Source organism: Cnephaeus nilssonii (genome assembly GCF_951640355.1).
Source record: "Cnephaeus nilssonii genome assembly, chromosome: 7".
NCBI classification, from domain to species: Eukaryota; Metazoa; Chordata; class Mammalia; order Chiroptera; family Vespertilionidae; genus Cnephaeus; species Cnephaeus nilssonii.
In genome coordinates this window covers 8450063-8474064 of record NC_137078.1, presented here as the reverse complement: position 1 = coordinate 8474064, position 24002 = coordinate 8450063, and the positions used below count along the sequence as shown (strand labels likewise).

The 24002-nt window shown below is 36.2% G+C and overlaps 1 protein-coding gene across 3 annotated transcripts in view; it reads left to right on the top strand.

The window, feature by feature from the left end:
* The window catches only part of EXOC2 (exocyst complex component 2), a 246309-nt gene that overhangs the window by 145603 nt on the left and 76704 nt on the right, over positions 1 to 24002 (top strand). For all 3 annotated transcript variants that reach the window (XM_079776018.1, XM_079776019.1, XM_079776020.1), the window contains 6 exons: positions 4556 to 4681; positions 9326 to 9450; positions 18333 to 18398; positions 18532 to 18689; positions 20199 to 20320; positions 21636 to 21697. In XM_079776018.1, coding sequence (XP_079632144.1) covers positions 4556 to 4681; positions 9326 to 9450; positions 18333 to 18398; positions 18532 to 18689; positions 20199 to 20320; positions 21636 to 21697 — 659 coding nt within the window. The remainder of the gene's footprint in view (positions 1 to 4555; positions 4682 to 9325; positions 9451 to 18332; positions 18399 to 18531; positions 18690 to 20198; positions 20321 to 21635; positions 21698 to 24002) is intronic.

The window sequence follows — 24002 nt, the reverse complement described above, 5'->3', positions numbered from 1 at the left end:
TTTTTTAGCTTTGTAGATCTTTTCAGATCTATAGATTAGCATAAAGCTGAAGACTTTTTTTATCTACTAGAAATCTCTCAGTTGCAGGGAAAAAATAGCAAATGTTTCAGTTTGTCAATAGCAAATTATAAAAGATTATTAGTTTATTTTCTCTTAGAAAATAAAGCAGTTTAAACTTTTATTTCCACACTGCAGCTTTTATTCTTTTAGTGAAGTGGTGGATTGTTTTATTGGCATTGTGAAGAAAATAACTTCTGAAAGAAATTTTCTGTTTTTCTCATATTGAAACAAAATGTAATATTATATCCAAAAATGGTTTTTCTAATTTTGTTTGTTTTTAATCTTTTCAATTACTCCTTTATATTCACAATTAGGAAAAGAGTTTCTTTTAAGATTGCCAGTAGCATGTTATAGAAACTTTATTTAACTGGAGAATAAAAATATTGACCTCTTGATTGTCAATAATTAAGAAGCTTACTTTTTAAAAACTTTTAAGTGTTGAAAGTAGTTTTTCTTCCAAGATGCTTCTTCCAAGCATCTGTAGATAAGATACCTATCTTTTCTTTGATATATTGGTAAAATTGTAACTCAAACACTAGTTTGTGGAATTTAGAAGATAGAGCTACACCTGAAGGACATTCAGTTCCAGAATTTTGTTTATACAAATACTATAGTGATGGTTTCATGCTGTTGGGTGTGCTCCTATGTGCAGTTTTGTCTATAAGTTGTCTTTACCCTAAAGTTATTCCTCTCAGATAACTTTTGATAGGTTATAGCCAAGTAATTTGGATCTTAAAAGCACTTATTTATCTGAGTATATTTATTGGTTACTTTCCTTAATGTCTTTGAAATATCTAAGCTGTAAGATTCACAATAAAATTATAAAGTTCAGATAAAGATTTCACTGTTACTCTTTTGTCGCCTTTAATATTTTCTTGATGTGCTTTTCTTTTAAGAATAAGTTTTCCCATATGCCCTCTGTGTAGAGGCAGATTTTTTTATACATTTAGATGACACCACTAATCAGTGTCCTAAATTGTAGTAATAGTGAGCAGAATAAGCATATTTTGTTCTCAGGGGTGATTTAAAGTTTCAGATTCATATAATAGAATCAGAATTTTATAGCTAAAAAGATACTTTAAAAATTGCATTGTTTCAAGCCCTAATTTTTACAGGTGATAAAGCATAGGCCTATTATGACTCCTTAAGCTAGCTGCAAAACCCCATACAAGTTGCATAGCCATGAGAATCTTGGGCAGGATTAAACCCTGCCCTAAGTTTCAAATATAGGGAACAGTTGTTAGTATTAGCACAAATGAAGGCAGAGAGGGTGTCATCCCATTTGGTAAAAGCTTTTAAAAATGTTTCATCTAGGAAAAACATCATAAGAACATTTCATTTCTAGAGAAAATTTACTGTCAAGAAAATAATGACTTCTCGTAACTCATTAATGGAGTATTAAGTTTGCAAAAGGCAAAGTCAAATGCAGTTTTACAAATACTTTAGTCTCTGTTACCTACAAAATGTCCCATTACAAGGTAACATTGTGATGAAAAATCTGAAGTGTGTGTGTACAGTTGAACACTGTCCTCAGCTTGATAGCAAGGGGCAGATAATTTAGGTCTTCAGGGAAAATATACTGAGTAATAATGTTTTCAGTTGCATAAGATCTGCACATAAATCAGAGCGTGACATATGAAACTTCATAATCTCCTTTATAACCACATGTTTTGTATAAATATATATATTCTCTTAAACACATCAGTAGATATTGCTATCATATTGTGAGGTTCAACAGTCAAAAGAAAGTAAAATGATTTATTGTAAGACATTTTAAAACCTTTTGCTGATTTTATTACAGAAAATGTTTTTTCTTTTTCATCTTTTTTTTGTTCTCTTTAGTAATGCATTGTTCTCATTAAAACCACTTCATATTTGTTCATTCTTTTGTGGGATAGAAATTTAAAAGAAATCTCAGTATCCTCAAAGTTTTTTTATATACTTGCTTTCTGACTACTGAAATTTAAAATGTTTTCATTAATTTTCTCTTCAAAGGATAATGCTGTTTATTTCCTGTAAAACAACTCATCATAAGACCTTCATTGTTGACAGTAAAAAGATGCAAAATGGTACAGAGTCAAACACATTTCTGAGTTAAGGCCACTGTTTGGTGTGCTGGGTGTGTGTGTGTGTGTGTGTGTGCAGTGCTGAAGCGCTCCCTTCTGGTCTCTCAGCAGAAACACATCGTGTAGATGTGTTCCAGATGTTCCTCAGTTCTCAGGCTAGACTGCTGTTCTGGCTTCCTGCTGCTGTGACATACTTGCTGGTCATTCAACATCACCAATTAAGAAATTAGTTCATGTTATCTTTCTTTTCCTGATATCATAGAAAATTATGCTATGGTTTCTAATAGAAGAAAAGCATATTCTTAATACAGGGAAAGATAAATAAGTCTCTAACAGTTTAAGAATTCTAGTTACTTAATTTAAGCTACATAAATACCTTAATCTTAAACCATTTAAATTAAAGTTGTAAATACATCAGTTATGTAGAAAACCTTTTCTGAGGATTTACTTGAACAATGATCATTGTATTTTTTGTAAGAATGGTGTATAGTGTACTTTTAGGAAACTAGGAAGTCTTTTCCTTTTTAGTAAAAAATTTAAAGTCCTGAAACCTTCAAGAGTAACATTGTCACTTTTTAAATTAAAGCACTCTTCTTGCACCTTTTAATATGCATTTTTATATTCTATAAATTTTTATACAAATGTTTAATGTGATACTAAGTTCAAGCCCCTTTATACTTTGAGGGTGTTTCAGAAAATTGATATTTTGATATTAACTTCCTGAATTCTACTATGTGCTGACTAAATGACTTCTTATTTAATGTAGAAATTATCAGTTATTAAAAAAGTATATTTTCCTTGTTTGTATTTTTTTACTCTGAATTACATTAATTTTGTTTTCTTAAGATTAAATTATACAAGTGTTCTTATGTTAGATATGTTTACCAAAGTAGAAATTGCATATAAATAAAGCATTTAGCACAGAGTTGAAACACAATAGGTCTTCAATAAATTTCTATTTCTATAAAACCTACCTGGTAAAATTTATGAGGCTAGTATTACATTGTATTGTAATTTCATATTGTATCACGTTAAGTGGCTCATGTTGGGAGGAGCCCATGAAGCAGTACACTTTTTACTGTATTTTGTTTATTTATTTATTGCTTTTTTTTCTGCCTCCACCACCAGAATTTAAATACATTGAGAACAGAGGCCTATCTTTTTTATTCATCATCTTATCCCCGGGTCTGTATAGTTCCTGGCACATAGGAGATGTCTAATATATAACTGCGCAGTGTTATTGATTACCAGTGGCATAAAATTATTATTTTATGTGTTTTTATCTTTTACACTTGAAAACAAATCTAGAAGCTTTTAATATTCTATTAACTTGATATAGGGTTTTTATTGACTAATTTAGTATCAGTCACTCAGTATATATTGAGGAAGTTATTGCAGAAGGTCCAGTGACTGGACAGAGATATAATATTTAGTCCTTATCCCTAGGAAGATGGCAATACTTCATGCAATAGCATTTTAAAGAAAGAAGAATGAGTAAGTCCTTTTAGGTAGAGAGGATAGAAAATAAGGCAGGAAAATGTGGGATGCATTTTCATAGGGAGAATATTTAAGAGTCCTGTGCTTGGTAAATACTCTGTAAGTGTTTAGTGAGTTCAGCTTGTTTTGAAGATGCTCAGCCAAAGAGCTCAGAGTTGAGGGGGCTCATAGGCACCTTTACAGACTGAAAGGCAAATTTTAGCATTTCAAGTGAATGTCTTACTAACATATTTACCAACCTGGGATTCCAATCCTAACAGCTCTTTATACCCAATTTAGAAAAAATGTTTCCTGGTTTTTAGGATAATTTGGGTTGAATTCTGGGGATATTTTGGAATATTTAATCCTGGACAATAAAGATAATTTCTTGACAATAGTGACATGTTAGGCTTCTGGAATATTAGTAGTGTGGGATGAAAAGGATCCAAATTAGCTTGGCTGCCATCAGGAATATAAACAAGGAAGCAAATTCCACATCCAAAGGAAAGAAAGAAGTGGGATTAGGGGATTTAAATTTATGGGAGAAGGCAAAGATTTGTGCTATAAATCTGTTCCATTAAAAGTCAGACCTCTGTGACTTCCAAGTGCCAAGTCGTTTTTCAAAAAGTGATTTCTCATGCTGATTTTAATGTTTCTAGAACATCTCTCTCCCCAGTTTTACTGGACATTCACTCTAAAATGATATTTAAGTTTCACTCCATGATTTGTTACATTTCTCTGTCAAGCCAAAGTAATGGATTGGATCCTCCAAATCTATCATGGTGAGAATGATTTTTAACAACTACTTAGAAGAAATGTTTTTTATTTTACTTAGTATATCCTTTATTTAAAAGAGTGAAAAAACGAGCAAGAAATAACTGAGAGAAGCAGTTCTTTAAATCAACTAAATATGAACACATAGAACCTACACGAATGTTTCCTCTCCCTTCCAGGTACCGCAGGCCTGCACAGTCCCATGGTGGATCTGGATAGCGATGTACGTCCCTCATTGTTGGGCCATCTTAGTCAAACAGCATCACTGAAGCGGGGCAGCAGCTTTCAGTCTGGACGAGATGACAGTAAGTATATCTCTTTATGCCCACTTTGCCTTTTAAATTGGTACTTGTGTAATTCAAAACATTTTTCTCTTGGAAATTTCCATAACTAGTTCTGTTACTGCTAAATATTATCAACCATTGTCTCTTTTACTTATTAAGTAACTACCCAGTAATTACATTGTACATTAAATACATGCCATTTGATTTCTTAGTAAGTCATTGGCCACAGGTCAGTATTTATTCAACATATTTAGTTAAAAACATAGTTTTATATTTTCTGTGGTTTAATTGTTTTAAAATATGCCACAGAAAAAATTCTGTGAGAACTTCAAGATTAATTTTGCAACAAAAGTAATTTCTGTTGTCAGTACAGAGAAAGACTTCTTTTCAATGAATTTTAAAATTTTGTTTGGTAAGGACTTACTATTAATCATAAATTATTTTTTTCATAAGATAAAGTATTTCAAATTGTAACCATGTTACATTTTTAAATTTTTGTAATGTTGATATTTACCTATGGTTTATTTACTTCTATAAAATACATTGATTATAATGTAGTGGTGTGCCAATTAGATGCTGTTAATCACTGGTATTTCTAACCTCAATAATAGAAATAAAAAATCCAAATAGAGTAATAAAAATACCTTCCTTTATATTAAATTCAAATGCCTCTAAAGTTTATTTGGACATATTTCATGTTATTCTTACAAATATTGAAGTAGGGAATTTTTTAACATTTCATTAATAAATATGAATAAATGGCCATTATAAGAACACCTTAAAATTAGATGATTCACTTACACTAAATGAAGGCTTCTATTTGATATTCATTCTTATCCTGTATGCATTCTCCACCCTGCTCACCAAACAATTAGAGAAGAGAACTGGTTGCTTCTGCCTGCTGTGCTGTATGTGGCCCTGTAAACATGTAGACCTACAGCCTGACCTTGGAGTGCAGCCCACCAGTTTTTAAAAAAAATCTTTCCTTTTCAGGTCTTCACACTCTACCTCACTCCTTCCCTGTTAATGTCATTCACACCACCAGTTAATATACTAACAGGCTTAAATAAATTAGAAATTATACTTGAGACTGACTATAATGAATTATATCACCTTGAACGGTTCAAATTTATCCTGCCTGGATTTTGTCAAGCTTCTTGGATCTAGTTGATCAAATCCTGGAAATTTTTTGTCAAATTTGAAAAAATTTTGTTCGTAATTTTCTCAAATGTTTTTCTGTCTGCTTCCTTTTCTGAAACTCCAGTTATGTGTATGTTAGGCCAGTAGATTACCCTATAGATCACTTAGGCTCTGTCCCTCACTCCCCATCTGTGTTTCTTCATAGTGTCACTTGCTAAGCTTTCAACTTCTTTCATCTTTTATCTGCAGTGTCTTAACCTAAAAGTTACATACTGTATTTTTCATCTCTAGAAGTTCCAATTGGTTCTTTTAACTATCTTCCCTTTCATTATTTTCATATAAATATTTTAACATTGTCATTATTGGATAATTCTGTCATCTCCACTATTTCTGGATCTGTTATTATTGAGTAATTTTTCTTCTGGTTTCTGGTCGTGGTTCACATTTCCTTGCCTTTCGGCATGGCTAATCATTTTGTTTCTTTATTATTGTTTCCCAGACTCTGTGGACTATCCGATGTTGAGTGTCAGGGTTTTGTTGCCTTTCTTTAAAGAATGCTAAACATGGTTTTACCAGTTGCTTACAGTAAGTTTGATCCATTCAAGGCCTGCCGTAAGTTGCTAGATCAGGTCTAGTTACCTTCATTCTAGGGAAACTTCAACTCTACTACTGAGGTGTGATCTCTTGGATCATATCACCACTGAATTAGCCAAGTAATTGATGAGAATTGTTCCTTCAGGCTAAGAGCTCTGGGAATCTTGATCTTACACCATGAATGCATGACCTTAATACTCAGTAAAGACTTAAGATGACTCTTATGCAGATTTCTGGAGCTTGGTTTTTCTACTTTGCATAATTCTTCCCTGCATTTCCCATTCACCTCCTTGAAACTCCTCTTTCCAACTCGGAAAGGCCACTGAACTTTGTTTAGGTTACTCCTTCCTTTTCCTTGTTGTCTAGAAATTGTTTGCAGGCAGAAAGCCAGGGCAAATGGGGACTTACCATACGTTCCCCTTTTTCTGTTGTTCAGTGTCTCAAAAACAGTTGTTTATAAATCCAACTCTCCCCTTCCCCCAGTTTTCTAGTTGTTTATGACTGGAGGTTAAACTCATTTTACATTACCTTTAGGACTCACTGGACTCATGTCACATTACCATTAGGACTGTCCATTTAATTGTAGGAGGCCTGTGCTGTTTAGTATTCCTGGTGAGCATCATGGACAGACTCAGAGTGCAGCTACAGAATTAGCACACAGTGACAATCAGTAAAAGTTTGCTGGTTGAACGAGTACAAGTTTACAGTGTGCCCTAAGCAAGGAACCATGCCTTTCCCGTATGTGACAATTGAATTTAAAGCTTTCCCAACTCTTAACACAGACAAAGGACTAACATGCCCAATAAATAAAGAGACTCTACAGGCGACAAAAAAGGCAGTTTGAATGGCTCTTAAGCATACCTGAATAGGTACTCAACTTTAGTCATAATAAAAACTGAAAAGGCATTATAACACTACAGCGGGATGCTGGCTTAGCAAAAACCACCAGTGTTTATGGTTTTGGGTTTTATGTGTTCTGTTTGTTCATTGCTAAGGTTATAAGGAAGCTGTAACTTGCATGTGTTGCTTGTGGGTGTGTCAATAGTCCCTAGAGTGGTCAGTTTAATAATAACTGTCAAAACTACAACTCTGTGTACCCTTGGACCCAGCAGTTCCTTTTCTGAGAATGTATTCTGTACTTATGCAGACAGTCCCCCACTTAATGATGGTTCAACTTAACAATATTTCAATGTTACAATGGTATGAGAGCAGTACACATTCAGTAGAAACCATATTCCTAATTTTGAATTTTGGCTTTTTTCCCCTGGGCTAGCAATGTGCAGTCTGATACTGTCTTGTGATGCTGGGCAACAGGGTGAACACTATACAGTATACCATGTTGCCAGCGTTTTGATTTGATTTTTTGGATATTGGCTTCTGAGCACGTTTCACGTAGGTGAGACTAAGTTATAACATTTAGTAGGTTAGGTGTATTTAATGCATTTTCGACTTACGATATTTTCAACTTACAATGGGTTTAAGGAGCATCTATGCTTGCACATATGCCTAAATGATGAGGTATACCTTACTGGTTGAAACATTAATGTTAACTGGAAAAAATGTGGAATAGTCCTGTCCAGTAGGAGGGGACTTACTAGTAGTACTTAGTAAATTATGATACTTCCAGAATATGAACTACTATGTAACGGGGGCAGGGGGATGCTATAGAAGAATCTAGGATTCATTATTAAATGAAAAAAAGCTGTGTTTTTAGTATGCTTTCATTTGGGTGGGGGGGAGAATACATATTTCTGTTTGCCTTTGTACATAAAAACATTTCAGAAAGAATCACAATAAACTAGTAACAGTGATTTCTTATGGCTAGAGTTGTGAACTAGATAATGGGGGACAAGGGTGGGTGGTAGACTTCACTGTATACCTTTTAACTTTTCTCGCCATATATTGTCTATTTAGAAAATGGTTAAACATTGGAAAATAAATAAAATCCACCCTTCTCCTACTAGAATAGCAACGATAATAATAAACCACAAAACATTTTGCCTGGGAGTATTTTGAAAGCAAGTCGGTAGTTGATGGAGAATGAAAGTTCCCTTTCTTAACCTGCTTTGAAGTTGCTGAGTAAAAGTTAGAAGTTGACTCCAGAAGCTCTCTTCATAACTGTTGTGAAATTGGACAGTGAGGATGCCTCTGTCTTGCTCCTGTTGGAGGCCCAGGGAGCAGGGTGTGGAGGGAAGAAGAAACAGGAAAGAGTGTGATATAGAAAAATGGGAGAGACTGGAAAGTGATTAATGCTCACTAAATTACTACTTTACTTTTTATTCCCACAGACTTACCCTTCCCATAAGAAATCTATAAGACCTTATTTCCCACTTCCTACAATAACCACATTAAATTATATGTAAACCAAGAGGCTTCAACATTTTTATATTTGCTTACATTTCTTTGTTATGGGAGGGGTTATTAATTACATGATTGTGTTTGAATGTGCTCCTTTGTGATGATTTGACTTCTTACTGAATTTTCACTAATAGGGTGTCTGGTGGCATTCTAATAAGTTGATATTAGCTTCAAATTTAAATATTGGTTGTGGGGCAGCCCTGCCTTTGCCTTACTTTGCTGTTTGAAGGCGTAACTTTTTAAAGAGAAATATAACATCCCAAAGACAACAAGGTTGAAAAGCCAAAGCAACTTCCTCAGTGAAGTCCTCCCTGCTGTGTCCTCCTGACCTGCATGTCCTTCCCCTGCCTGCCATGCCCCAGGAGAAAGCAGGGACCTCTGCCTGCGGAGAGTGTGCTGTCTGTGCTGGCAGGCGTTTGTGGTATGACAGAAGAATAAAATATCGGTCTTTCAGCATAGTAAAGCTCTGCAGCCAAAGTGGAGCACATTTTTAGGTGGGGAGTGGTATGTTTAAACAGATTTTTATTCCTGTTTCAAAAGTATAGTCATGGTATTTTATTCTTTCCCCCTTAGCATGGAGATACAAATCTCCCCACCGGGTAGCATTTGTTGAAAAATTGACCAAACTTGTTTTAAGTCAGCTGCCTAACTTCTGGAAACTCTGGATTTCTTATGTCAACGGAAGCCTTTTCAGTGAGGTATGTATACAAATATGACAATTGATGTAGGTGAGTCATTGTGAATTTTTAGTCTTAAAAATTTTAAGATTCTGAAGTGACTTGTTTTGTTTTGTTTTGTTTTTAATCCTCACCAGAGGATATTTTTTTCCATCGCTTATTAGGGGGTTGGGGGGAGGAAGAGAAAGAGAGAGACAAAGAGAAACATTGATGTGAGAGAGACACATCAATCCGTTGCCTCCCACACACAACCTGACCAGGACTGGGATCAAACCTAAAACTCAGATACATGCCCTTGATCTGGAATTGAACCCTTGACCCTTCAGTGCGCAGACTGATGCTCTAACCATTTAGCACATCAGTCAGGGCCTGAAGTGATGTTTTTTAAAATCTTAAGGGCCCAATACCTATAATAACTATTGTCAAATATTTTAAGATTAATCAAAAGTACTGTAAAGCCCCAATACTCAATAGCTGTATGATTTTGAACAAGTTCATTGTTCTGGGACTCAGTGTCCTCAATTGTGAAAAGAAAATATTGAGTGTATCTATTTAAAAAGGTGATTATGATGATTAAATGAGATAGTCAATTAAAGAAAAAAAGAAAATTTGAAATATTTTCAAGGATTCTGAAATAAGGATAGTGTTTGGCAAAATTATAGATGAAATTATTGTGCAGTGGACTATGAACATATGATAAATCAAAGATAAAATGCTTTTACAGCTTGCACACAGGTTCGAAATAATTCATATAATTGATTTCCTAGTTGGAAAGAATTTAAAGATTTGTGTTAGCCCCTATATGGTCATTCTACAGAAGTTGTTATATTTTCACAAGTCATACAGTTTCTTAATCATAACATAATTGGTAGCATAGAAGTTATGATTTTTATGTATAGCACCTGGAACTTAGATTCATCACTCTAAAGCAGGGGTGGGGAACCTTTATTCTGCCAACAGCCATTTGGATATTTATAACATAATTTGTTTAATATAATTCACTTAATATAAATTTATGTTCCTATGAAAAAGCTCCTAGATTTATTAAATTTCAAGTCCCGCCTTGCAGGGCCAGACCAAATGATTTCATGGGCCTTATACATCAGGCAGGCTGGACGTTTCCCACCCCTGCTCTATAGTCTCACTTCAAGTGCCCCATGAACGGGCCCTAGGTCCTGGAATATACACTGTAATGCCCTTTGCCTCCAGCTACTAGGAAAGCCCCACTTGTCACATGCAGAAGGCAGTTCTGGCTTCATGTCTCCAGAGAGAACTCTTTTATAGCCCTGAGAGCTAGGGAGGTAGGGGTCTTCCTAATGATAAAGGTATTTCCTGCTTCTTTTGCACTTGCCCCCACTGTGGCTGCTAAGCTGGGTACAGGTTTGGGTTTCTTTCCCTCTCCCACTGGAGGTAGCTGCACCACTCTCATAGTGCCATGGCTTCCTCTCTTAATCTGCTCCCTCTCAAACTCAGATTGCTTATATAAGGACTAGAAAGGTTAGGTGCTGCTCTATCAGTGCTATGGGCAAGCAGTGTTCGCATTTTTTTCTTATGGCACCACTAGTGTTGAATGAGAAACACCCAATATTTATCACATATTAGTTGCGACCTTAGCAATAACTTTACTTTTCCGTGCCCAATCCACAGGGCTAGCTTGAGAATTGAATGAGTTAGCATAAATTATGTACTTATTACAGTATCTGGAAAATAAATAAGAATTTGATCTCATTATTTGGAATAAATATTTATCTAAAACTCATTGTCCTGGTACATAATAGATATTCAGTGATCAAAGTTTAATAGCATTTAAGAAATACTGGACTGATGAACTACTAGGTTAGTGTGGAATAATGTCAAGATAGGTGAACTCATCTGAAGAATTATTTCCTTAGGAAATGGATTTTAGACCTAGTTGTTGTTTTTTTTCCCTAGCCAAGTGTTATTTTCCTTCTAATTGGATCAGTTCCTATAGGTCAGGGGTAGGAAACCTTTTTTCTACCAAGGGCCATTTGTCTGCCAAGGGTATTTATCACATCATTCTCAGGTTATACAAAATTGTCAACTTAAAAGTTAGCCTGCTATATTTGGTCAAATATTTAATTAACTCACCTCTAATGCCTTGGCAGGGCCAGACCAAATGATTTCTCAGGTCAGATGTTCGGCACCACACATCCACAGAAGTTGCCTTATTCTGGTTCTTTTTAGAGTTTGTAAAATTCCCATGTATTTTTGACCTGAGATATTTTAGTGAAGGGAATACATTTTCCTTCCTTATAGGTTATACCTAGTTGTAAAATAAGTAAGCTACTTCTGAACTCAAGAACATTAGTAATGAAAAAATGGTTTTAATTTGGTTGTATTGAGTTGGATATGCTTATGGTATTTCTACCTATTCATATTTATAAAATGTTCTTAAAAGTTTATAGTAATTATTAAATACTAGAGGCCCAATGCACGAAATTCATGCAAGGGACTCGGCCCTTGCAGCCGTCGCGGCTTGCCTGGGCCCTTGCAGCCCCGGCTTTGTCCAGAAGGTTGTCCAAAAGACGTCTTGTCTCATTAGCATATTACACTTTTATTATTATAGATAATTTCTCTACAAATTTGGGCATGCTTTTAAACTACTCTCTACTGAAAAGCTAGAAAGACACCAAAGGGCAGTAGAAAGGGATGGATGAGTTAGGAAAGTGTGTCTACCTTTTCAGTCTATGAGAGAGATCTAGAAATGTAATTAAATTAAAATTGGGAAGAGTTCTGGGCTTTTAATAATTGCTATTTAATCTCATACAAGAAAGCACTGTAATATTGAAAAAACACAGTTTACTTGAAATTTCTTATTTTCTTGTTAGAGAACTATTTCGTTTTATTAAGAGCCCATCCGTTGAAGATTTAGATGGAGTTTTCAACAGTTTAAAAAATAGTCAGTTCTTCAAACCAGTCAAGCCCATGTGAAGTAACATACGTGAATCAAAACAGTGAAATCTAGCCGTTGGTCTCACCACAAAGTAGTTTTGGTCTGTGTGTGCAGGAAAGAGTTAAGGTTTTTAGTTAACGAAATGGTTAATAGTAGGTTAAGATCTCATCTTTAGATATATTTTAAAAACAGTGTATTTTGGGGTGAAAATTTTTAAAGCATCCAAATAATTTTTAAATAGTGGGAATCAGAATTTTTAAAAGTTTAATAATTTATAGTAAATAGCACTTTATGTTCTAAAATTGGATTAAAAAATAGAGCAAACCGTACAAAATTCAGTATATTGGAGGTATTTAATTCTTCATTAGATTAAAACAATAAGTTAATTTTTTAATTAACAGTTGCAAAAGGTATGCCTTACACCTAATTTACCTATCCCTTCCATTTTCCATATATTTGGAGACAGGTTCTTGAGGTTTATAAAATTATTCTGTACAGTAGATGGCATCATTCACTCATTAGCACATGTTTGGTGGGCAAAATTTAGCCTTAATTCTGATATGATGTATTTTAATAATTGATTCTCACTTTTTTCTTTGATTTGAAACTATTTCACAAAGGACTATGAAATAATCTTCCCATTGAATAAGCCCACTATGTGAAAAGTTCAGTCTTAGGTATTATAGCTGATACAACTAGAAAAGACACCATTTGACAGTCAAGATACTTAACAGTTTTATACTGGCATGACCCTTCATTGAGACAAGTGACACCTTACTTTCAGAGTTCCATCCCTTCCTCTACCGCACACTAACTAAGGTTGGTATTAGGGTTCAGAGATAACCAATATCCTATATCAACCATATATATCAAGAGGAAGAGATTTACTATGAGGAATTTGCTCGTATGATTATGGAGGTTAACAAGTCCCAAAATCTGCTGCAGTCAGCAAGCTGGAGACTCAGGACAGCCCACTATGTAGTTTCCATTCGAGGGCCAACAGGCTTGAGACCTGGGAATTGCCCATGTTTCCGTTCCAGTCTGAGGGCTGGAAAAGGCCAGTGTCCCAGCTCATGCAGTCAAGCTGTAAGAATCCCCCCTTCCTTTGGTCTTTTTGTTCTATTCAGGCCTTCCACTGAGGAAGGCAAGCTGCTTCCTTCAGCCTACGAATTCAAATATTAATCTCATCCAGAGATACCCTCACAGACACACCCAGAGTAATGTGTAACCAAATTTCTGGGCCCCCATGGCCCAGTCACCAAATCCTTAACATAGATTTCCCAGTACAGGATGCCAGTGTTTTGTACCTCCAGACATCACAGTAGGTGCTGGGTTCCTCAGCAACATCTGAATTCCACATCTAAAACAGCCCTCCCAACCCCCAGCAGTCACACAAAATTCTTAATCCTCTGGTCCTCCCTTTTGTTGACATCTTAAGTCTCCAGGAGAACCATTGGGTCTGATGGACATTTCAGGACCATATCACAGGTTTATGCCCCGCACACTTTCAAAGGGTCAGTCTGCCAAGTGGAGACTCAGGACTTCAGGTATTCTAAAGGCCTTTCGATTAACCCAGTAGTATTCAGGGCCATCCTGCTTTCTGAAATGTATTCCAGGATGTTCTGAAGAACCCTAACCTTTGGTGATACTTCATTCACCAAATATTTATTGAATGCCCTGAATAGCCTCTATGTGCCAGGTATTGAAACACACACATAAATGTACACATATAATACACCATTTTAATATACATACATATTATATGAGTAAAATAGTGACCAATGTAAATATGACCTCTCTCCTTCATCCTAAATTTTGGTAACATCTATATAGAAACAAAGAGAGTCTTAAGATAAAGAACATCCTATGAGATGGAGATCTGGGAAGGTCTCTGTGGAGATGATATTGAAACTGAAACTTGAAACATGAGAAGGAAACGGCCTCACAAAGGATCAGGGGAAGAATGCACAGAGAGAGCAGCACACACAAAACTGAGGACAGGAGCTTGGCGAAAGAAAGTCACAGCATCCAGAGTATAATGGACAGTGGGCGAGTTTACCAAGAGAAGCAAGAGCTGAGGTAGAGGAGCTGGCAGGGTAAAGAGTTTGTATTCTAGGTGCTGTGGGAAGCCATGGAAAAACTAAGTGATGGAGTTACCTGACCAAGTTTTTCAGTTTTAAAAGGACCACTCTGGTTGCCTGCTCAAGAATGAGTTGGCAGGGCCACAAGTCAAGGTGGGGCTGCTCTTGAGGCCATCCAGCCAGGAAACAGTGATTGTATTATGGTTTTGTTCTTAAAGTTGAAGAGAAAATGATAGATTTTATTTGTATTCTGCAAGTAGGGTTAACTGGACTTACTGATGGATCACACGAGGTAGATGAGGACAGGGATTCAGATACAGTTCCCACAGGCTCCCAAGTGAATAGGTATGCCGTTTGTATAGTCAGAAAGATTTGAGAAAGAACATACCTGGAGGAAAATAGGAGTTTTTTATTTTAATGTTTTGCATTTGAAACTCCTGTGATTTATTCAAATAGGCAATCTGAAATTCAAATTGTCAGAAGAAAGATTTGGGCTATATATATAAATTTGAAAGTGTGAGATATGATCTATAATAATCTATAATAATAAAAGCATAATATGCTAATTAGACTGGACAAAGCCGGGGCTGTAAGGGAAGCCCTGGTCCCGGATGCCAGAGGTGAGCTGGTGCCAGCAGCTGGGGGAAGGAAGGCCTACTCTTGCACGAATTTTGTGCATCGGGCCTCTAGTTTATAATATCTATTTGGTCTTTGTCCTGGCACAGAGCTCTTAAAACCCTTGCAATTTCTTTGAAGTGAGGAATCATAAAGGTAGCTTTTGTTATGTTAATGAGGTGGCTTAGGTCCCCACCTAAGGATGAAGGACTCATTGCCCAGACACCAACCATGTGATTAGATGGTTGGAACTTTCAACCCAGACCTCCTAAGTAGGCCAGTGATTAACAGAGCCTTCATAAAAACCCAAAAGGAAGGGTTCAGAGAGCTTCAGGTTGGTGAACACATGGAGATTCTGGGAGAGTGGCCTGCTCAGAGAGGGCGTGGAAGCTCTGCATCCTTTCCCCATACCTTGCCCTGTGCATCATTTCCATCTGTCTGTCCCTGAGTTACATTCTTTTATAGTAACCGGTTATCTAATAAATATCACGTTTATCTGAGTTCTCTGAGCCATCCTAACAAATTATTGGAACCAAGGAGGGGTTCATAGGAACCTCTAGTCTGTAGTCTGTACCCAGTCAGTTGACAACTGGGACTTAGGATTGGCATCTGAAGTGTTGTGTGTGTGTGTGTGTGTGTGTGTGTGTGTGTGTGTGTGTTGGAGAGAGGGGTAAGTCTTATAGAACTGAACCATTAACTGTGGAATCTGACTCCAGGTAGGATCAGAATTGAATTGAATTATAGGATACACAGCTGGGATCTGGAGAATTGTGTGTTGGTGTGGGGAACCCCTCCCACACACATTTTGGAATTGGGTGCAGAGCCCAAAATAGGAAGGCATTATATAGAAATGATATTTGAAGCTATGAGAATAAATTAGTGAGAGAGTATAAAGGAAAAAGAGTAACTGCTTAAAACCAAAACCTGATAAAAACTCAGCATTTAGAGAATAGCTCTTTATCAGCTCAGCAGGCAGGGACCATGTGTCTGCTTTTCCACACCTGGGCCACTCTTTCACTAAGTAGTGTTTTGAATCAGAGCATCACACTGACAGAAACAGAAAGTAGGCTAACAGACAACAGGGCCATTTGGACTTACCTGAGTGGTCATGACTCATATGCAAGTCACTCTTTATATCTCTCCTTTCTCACTGAAACACCAAGTGGAATCACTGGGTTCAGTCACTTCTGCCTCAGCAGCCTGTAGCTAAGCTATCCACAGGGGGATCCTCTGTGCACCTCCTCTAGCCTGAGACACTGTCATTGCTTCCCTGGGTTGGCGCAGCACTCTTCTCGCTGCTCAAGCTCCTAACTCTCCCCTCTGGTCACTTCTCACTGTAGCTATAGGGTACTTCAGTTACTTCTCATTTGCCTTAAAAATAAAGTGACAAAAACATCCATTTCTGAGTTAAATCTCAGTATACGAAAAATTTTGAGTGTTGTTTGCCAATGACTTTAGGAATTTGCTTCTTGAATTATTACTAAAACAAATAAATTTGGGGTTTAGTTTTTCTCAAAAACTAAAGTTCAGTTATTTCGAAGCAAAAGTGTATTTCTACAAAGAAAAATGATAAAAGCTGCATATTTTAATATACAATTTTAAAAGTGTAAATCAGAGTCTGAAGAGTTGTATATCTGTGTATGTTGACCACTTTTTATCAGGTATGTCTGATATTTTTGTTGAAAACATTTGCAGTCCTTACTCTTCTTTTATGTATTCACGTCGGTAATGTTCATCATATAAACCAACTCTATACACTATGTTTCTAGATTATACATAAAATATATATAACATTACTTGTATTTTAAAATTAACTTCAAGTCAATATAATAATTTTTAATGCAATGATTCTTAGCATGAAAGTTCTTTGACTTGTCTTTAACCAATAATACATAAATGCTGTAACTTTAAAGGATAATTTTTGCATTATGTTAATGAGATATCAGAATTTTCTTTTACATTGTATCATTTTTTGTTACTACTTCTTTATTTGGAAAGTTTCCTACGCCTGACCTTCAAAGGCATTTTATATGATAATATATACTTCTTAGAAACTTTGGTAATGAAAAGTTAACTGAAATCCAATTGAATAGATTTCTCTTCAGTCAATGCAATGTAGTCATCTACACATTAAAGAGAAGAGAAATATCAGATGAAATAATAGCTATCAGTAAACAGGTAAAAAAATTAATTTTAGAATAGATTTTCTACTAAGGTAGACTGTAAAACCTCTGAAGAAGAGCAATGATTTGTAATTTTTAAAAAATAAAATGTCAGATAAAATACTTATATTCCTAAATATTTGTCAAGGGAATGGAATGGATGTCCTGAGATTACTAGATATTAATCCAGAGTTTACTCTTTCTTTTATTTCCGTCATAGTCAGTGAGAAATGATTTGGAGAATGTTATCATAGGTATGATACTTTTAGGTTTAAGCATATAAAATTTTTTAAAATATATTTTTTATTAATTTAGTAAAGGAAGGGAGAGGGAGAAAGAGAGAAACATCATTGATGAGAGAGAATCATCAATTGTGCATGACTTCCACTTGGGATCGAACCCACAATCCGAGCATGTGCCCTCACTGGGAATCGAACTGTTAACCTGATTCATAGGTAGGTGCTCAACCACAGAGCCATGCTGGTCAGACTAAGCATATAAAATTTTTAATGAAAAGGACATATGAAATTTTCCTATAAAAAAGTCTCAGTTAATATTTACGTTCATTTATGGGAATTGTACTTAAATGTTTTAAGAAGATGAAAAACTTCTGGTTTTAATAAAAAAGGCTTTCTGATTAGCCACCCTTTAATCAGAAATTTATATTATTTCTTATACATTTCTTTTAAACAAATTATAATCATAATATAGGCCCAGTGCATGACATTCGTGCACCAAGGGGGGCTCCCTCAGCCCAGCCTGCGCCCTCTCACAGTCTTTGACAGTGGGGAGCTGGCCTAAGCCGGCAGGCAGACATCCCTCAAGGGGTCCTTAGTGCTGCCGCCACTGCCACTGCCACTCACTGCTCTCGCCAGCTGTGAGCCGGGCTTCTGGCTGAGTTGCGCTCCCCCTGTGGGAGCGCACTGACCACCAGGGGGCAGCTGCAGCATTGAGCGTCTGCCCCCTCGGGGTCAGTGCGCATCACAGTGACCGGTCATTCCGCCATTTAGTCAATTTGCATATTAGGATTTTATTATATAGGATTTCATACTTTTTTATATACAACCCTAAAGCATTTCTCATTTTTGTAAATTATTTCTAAAAATAAATGTTTGTTTTTTAATTTTTAAGACTGCTGAGAAGTCAGGCCAGATTGAAAGATCAAAGAATGTCAGGCAAAGACAAAATGATTTTAAGGTAAGTTAAGGGTAAGTATGTAGACTTTTTCACAAGGTAAGGTTTTTTTCCAGTCATAGTAGAAGACTTTATTTATGTTCAAGATATTCATCATCACTCAAGCAGAATCCTTCATTTATTTATCATTGTTTAGAAAATGATTCAGGAAGTAATGCAGAGTCTCGTGAAGCTGATCCGTGGAGCACTACTCCCACTTAGCATCCCAGAGGGTGGAGTGAGGCAGTATGGAGGCTGGGAGGTGAAGTCTGAGCTCTCTGGACAGTGGCTTGCTCATGTCATACAGACCATAAGGTAAATATGGACACATTTTCCTGAAAAGGATAAATCTATTTTACTGTTAAAAAATATACTCATTATGTGATATGATTTTTAATACATTCTACAAAGAATTTTACTTTGTGTCCTTCTGCATCCACTGTTTCACATGTGTCATCTAGCAGTCTCTTAAACCTTCCTGGTCTTACATTTGATATGCATATTATTGTTTAATTTAGTGTTACTGTTATATTATAATCCCTCTTATGGTCTTACTTTTACTTTATTTTCAACATAATATTGTAGCTTCTAAGCTCCAAAATGCATCATTTATTACTAGAAGCCCGGTGCACGAAATTCGTGCACGGTGGGGGGTTGTCCCTCAGCCCAGCCTGTACCCTCTCCAATCTGGGACTCCTGGAGGGATGTCCGACTGCCCGTTTAGGCCCGATCCTGGTGGGATCGGGCCTAAACGGGCAGTCGGACATCCCTCTCACAATCCAGGACTGCTGGCTCCCAACTGCTTGCCTGCCTGCCTTCCTGATTGCCCCTAACCACTTCTGCCTGCCAGCCTGATCACCCCCTAACCACTCCGCTGCCAGCCTGGTCACCCCTAACTGCCCTCTTCTGCAGGGTTGATCACCTCCAACTGCCCTCCCTTGCAAGCCTGGTCCCTCTCAACTGCCCTCCCTTGCAGGCCGGGTGCCTCCCAACTGCCCTCTCCTGCTGGCCATCTTGTGGTGGCCATCTTGTGTCCACATGGGGTTAGGATCTTTGACCACATGGGGGCAGCTATATTGTGTGTTGCAGTGATGATCAATCTGTATATTACTCTTTTATTAGATAGGATAAAGGCCTGGTACAGGGGTGGGGGCCAGCTGGTTTGCCCTGAAGGGTGTCCTGGATCAGGATGGGGGTTCCCTTGGGGTGTGGGGCGGCCTGAGCGAGGGGCCTGTGGTGGTTTGCAGGCCGGCCACGCCCCCTGGCAACCCAAGGGGAGGCCCTGGTATCTGGAATTTATTTTACTTCTACAATTGAAACTTTGTAGCCTGGGGCGGCAGCCATTTCTTTGGCAGTTAATTCACCTTCTACAATTGAAACTTTGTAGCCTTAAGCGGGTGAGCCCGGCCAGGATGTGCGGAAAGCTTTGCTTCCCCTGTTGCCACCGGCAACCCTGGCCTGGTCTCTCAAGCTCCATTCTGCTGCCATTTGTTTGAATTTGTTTACCTTCTATAATTGAAACTTTGTAGCTTGAGTGGAGGCTTAGGCCTGCAACGGCTATGGAAAGCTTGGCTTGCTCTGTTACCTGGGAAACCTTGCTCTCTGTGGCTGTAGCCATCTTGGATTGGGGTTAATTTGCATACTCACCCTGATTGGCTGGTGGGCGTGGCTTGGCTGGTGGGCATGGCTTATGTAGCGGAGTGATGGTTAATTTGCATATTACCATTTTATTAGAGAGGATAGGGTGGCCAAAATGATGACAAGGGACTGCTTTGTAATTGCACTCCATTCACTCACTTTTGTTTTGTTGTGTTTATTTTACAGGCTTACTTATGAATCCCTGACTGCCCTTGAAATTCCTAATGACATGTTACAGACTATCCAGGATCTCATTTTGGATCTCCGAGTACGTTGTGTGATGGTCACATTGCAACACACAGCGGAAGGTATGTTAAGAAAAATTGATGGTATTTACTAGACAATGATTAGCTGAATATCCCCCTCTTTCTAGCTTCCAAATCCTTGAAACAATAAATTACTTTCATGGAAATTTGAATATTTTAGACCATCTGTCGAAAGAATGTTGCTCCATAGAATTTCAAAAGTAATTTTTAAAAAACTTGAGATACCAAGGCATGCAGAAATAAAGATGGATATACTTGAAACATTTTTAAGTATATAAAAACATCCTTATGGCAAATATTAAGTAGAAAAGGTAGAATGTAAAATGTATATAAAGTATTATGCCATTATTAAAAATATATATGTGTGTATTTTAAAATTTTATTTAGAAATAGCAATGTAAAATCAGAAGAAAGACTGTTAGTGGTTCTTCAGGTAGTAGACATTATAAGTGATGATCATTTTCTTTATACTTTAAAGAATTTGGGAGATTTTTACCTACAATTATAAAAAAACAATTAAGATTATCTTTATAAAGCTACTCTTTTTTTTTAAGTTCTTTATTGTTTAAAGTATTTCATAGAGTATTACATAAGTCTCCTTTTTCCCCCACTGACCTCTCCCCAGCCGCTCCCACTATCCAGCACATGCCCTCATACCCCTACTGTCTAGGTCCATTAGTTATGCTCAGAGCTACTCATTTGGTATTAAATATTTTTTAAAAAAACTCAAGAACATTACAAATGACATAAACTATTACTACCTATCATCAGGACTATCATCATTAATTTCTCTTAGTACAGAATTGGTGACTAATGCACTCTATAAACAGAAAGGGAATGGAATCAGGTGAAAAACTGAATAGTGTCCTCTTAATTCATCACCTCCTCCTCTCAGGGACCTGAAACAGACCGCAATGGTAAAGTCATTCCTTTAGCCAAGTGGGAATAAGACTGCCATTGTCAGGAATGTAAAAGATTAAAACAGAATCTAAATTGTTCATTAGAAATTTTAGGGGGAAAATATTCCATAGTTATTTTGTACATGTTTAAGATTATCAAGAGTGCTGAATAAATAATAAGTTGTCTAAAGTTATTATTAAACCTAGCCTTGCATTCTCCAAATTGGGTTATGTAGTCAAAAATTTTACTTACATTAATATTTTATTAGAAAAACCCAGTGAATAATACACATTTAAATCCTTGAGTTTACCAGAATTATATTCTGTACCTACTTTCACCAATTTTTTACAAACCTGTAAAAAAACAATTAAAAACCATAACCCATAGATTTTTATCTCTATAAAGTTCAGTGAAATAACCACAATAAAAAATACTTTTGTGTTTGTTCTCCCTATAGAAATAAAGAGATTAGCTGAAAAGGAAGACTGGATTGTTGATAATGAAGGGTTGACTTCTCTAGTAAGTTTAAATTCTTTTAAATGATGACTCATTAGTGTATATTATATTCAAAATAAATGATTTGTTATATTAATATGGAGCACACCCTTTCTGTATTGCAACTTAAATAGTTTTTGGAAAGAGAAAAATAAATTTCTTCAAGTTTTCTTCTCAGAGTCATTTTTGCTGAACACTAACCACACATATTTAAAAATTAATAAAAAGATTTTTTAGAATAGCCATTTTTCATTGTATCACTTACTATTTTTGCTTGCATTGCATTTTTAATAGATTATGCTTAATTCTAAGTTACCCAGCAACTTGAATTTTTCATAAAAGCAGGATAGAAAAAATGCTATTACTGGCTTCTAGCCAAAATAACAATGTCGAAGTTCTCCAGATGCATACACATGCCAGATAGCTGTGATCTTCATTCAGAAGGATCATCATCTTTTCATATGAGACTTTTAGGTTTTCAAAATACCGTTGAAAATAGTTTTCATCATTTATTGTGTTTTATATCTGTGTCATAGAGCAGTTTCTGCCAACTTAGTAACTAGATAAGGAAACTAAAATAAAATGGTTTTGATTTGTCAAATTTATAAAGTGGGGGTGAAGTCAGGTTCCCCCCCCCCTCTATTATCACCATTTTTTCCACAAAGTTATTACAATGTTATTGACTGTATTTCCTGTGCTGTACATTATATACCCATGATTTATTTGAGTCAGGTTGTTGAAAAGCAATAATCCCATGAAATATTACATTTCCTCAAATTTCTGCACTTCTTATTGATAATCTTCCTTTGAGAGTTGAGGAATTTTTGACAAGTTGAAATTTTTCTTCTGTTTCTCCAAAGGCCAAGGTTCCTTCTTAAGTTAATATAAATATCTACAGTACACCTTCCTTTGTATGTGACAGTGTGATTTAGAACAGCAGTGCTTCCACATTTTTGTAAATTAAATCATGCTTGAAATTAAGGGAACTTATTATTTAAAATAATTCCATTGTGATTATATTTTAAAGGAATTATTTTTTATAAAGATCTGTTTTGATTCATTTGGTTTATTCTATTTTTATAATGATTTGTATTTAAAAACAAAAGAGGAAAGAGGCCTGGGCAGACCTTGCACCATCTAGTAAGGCAGCTACTTGAAACGTTGCTCATGTAAAATACACATCAGATTTGAAAATACACTCAAAGGTTCCAGCTTTGAGTATTTTTAGCTAACTAAAACTCTTAGACTTGGACCCAGTATAAAAAGAAAGAATGTAAAATATCTCAGCTTTTTATATTTATTACATGTTGAAATAATATTTTGATATATTTTATTACATAAATTATATTAAAACTAGAGGCCCGATGCACGAAATTCATGCAAGGGGCTTGGCCCTTGCAGCCCCGGTTAGTTTGGAAGGTCGTTCTGCTGTTCGGTCTAATTAGCATGTTACCTCTTTATTATATAGGATTGTTTTTTTTTTCCTTTTAGTTCTCTTAATGTGGTTACTGGAAAATCTAAAATTCTATGCATGGCTTGTGTTTCTGGTTCAAATTATTACTTCTGTCGGACAACACTGGTGTAGCGGAACAGGTACTGCAGTGGATCTAGAATCCTAGTCTGGTTCAGTCCTGAGTTCTGCTGTATCATAGCCATGCAGCCTTAGAGGAGCCACTTAACCGCTGCCCTAGTTAAAGAAGCAGAGCGCTTTTTCACAGTGTTGCTAGTTAAAATTAAATGGGACACTGTAGAACAAAGCTTTCTACACATATAAAGGAATTTTATTTATAAATTCATACCTATAATACTGAGGCCACTATAATAGTATCTTCAGTTTATGTTATGCCTTAGTATTTTCAGAGCTCTTTCATAGAACCCTATCCTGCTTAGTTATCGTAGCAAGTCCGAAAGATAGGCTAAAGTGGATCATTAGACCAGCATACACTGAAAAACTTACTGCAAATGAAATAAGCCAAGACAGATTAGACAGAAAGTTACCTTTAATGCTTGGTTTTTGATTTGTGTTTCAGATAAGTTTTGTGGAAATGAAAATAATACATATATTTAATTTGAGAAAATGAACATCTGTTTACATTTTTTAAATGTAAATTTAAAAATAAAACAAAACTTAGCAATAAAACAGGTATTAGGTTTATGTCCTTCTTTAGGTTACTGTTTCTTGCACACACAGTCGGCCCAGAATGCCCTTACCTGATATCTGTCACACCTGGGGTCCCAGTGTGTGCTTACCTGATGGCTGCCACATCTAAGATTGTTTGAGTAGATAAGCCTCTTTGAAAATGCTTTGAAATGGTTACTATAAAAATGG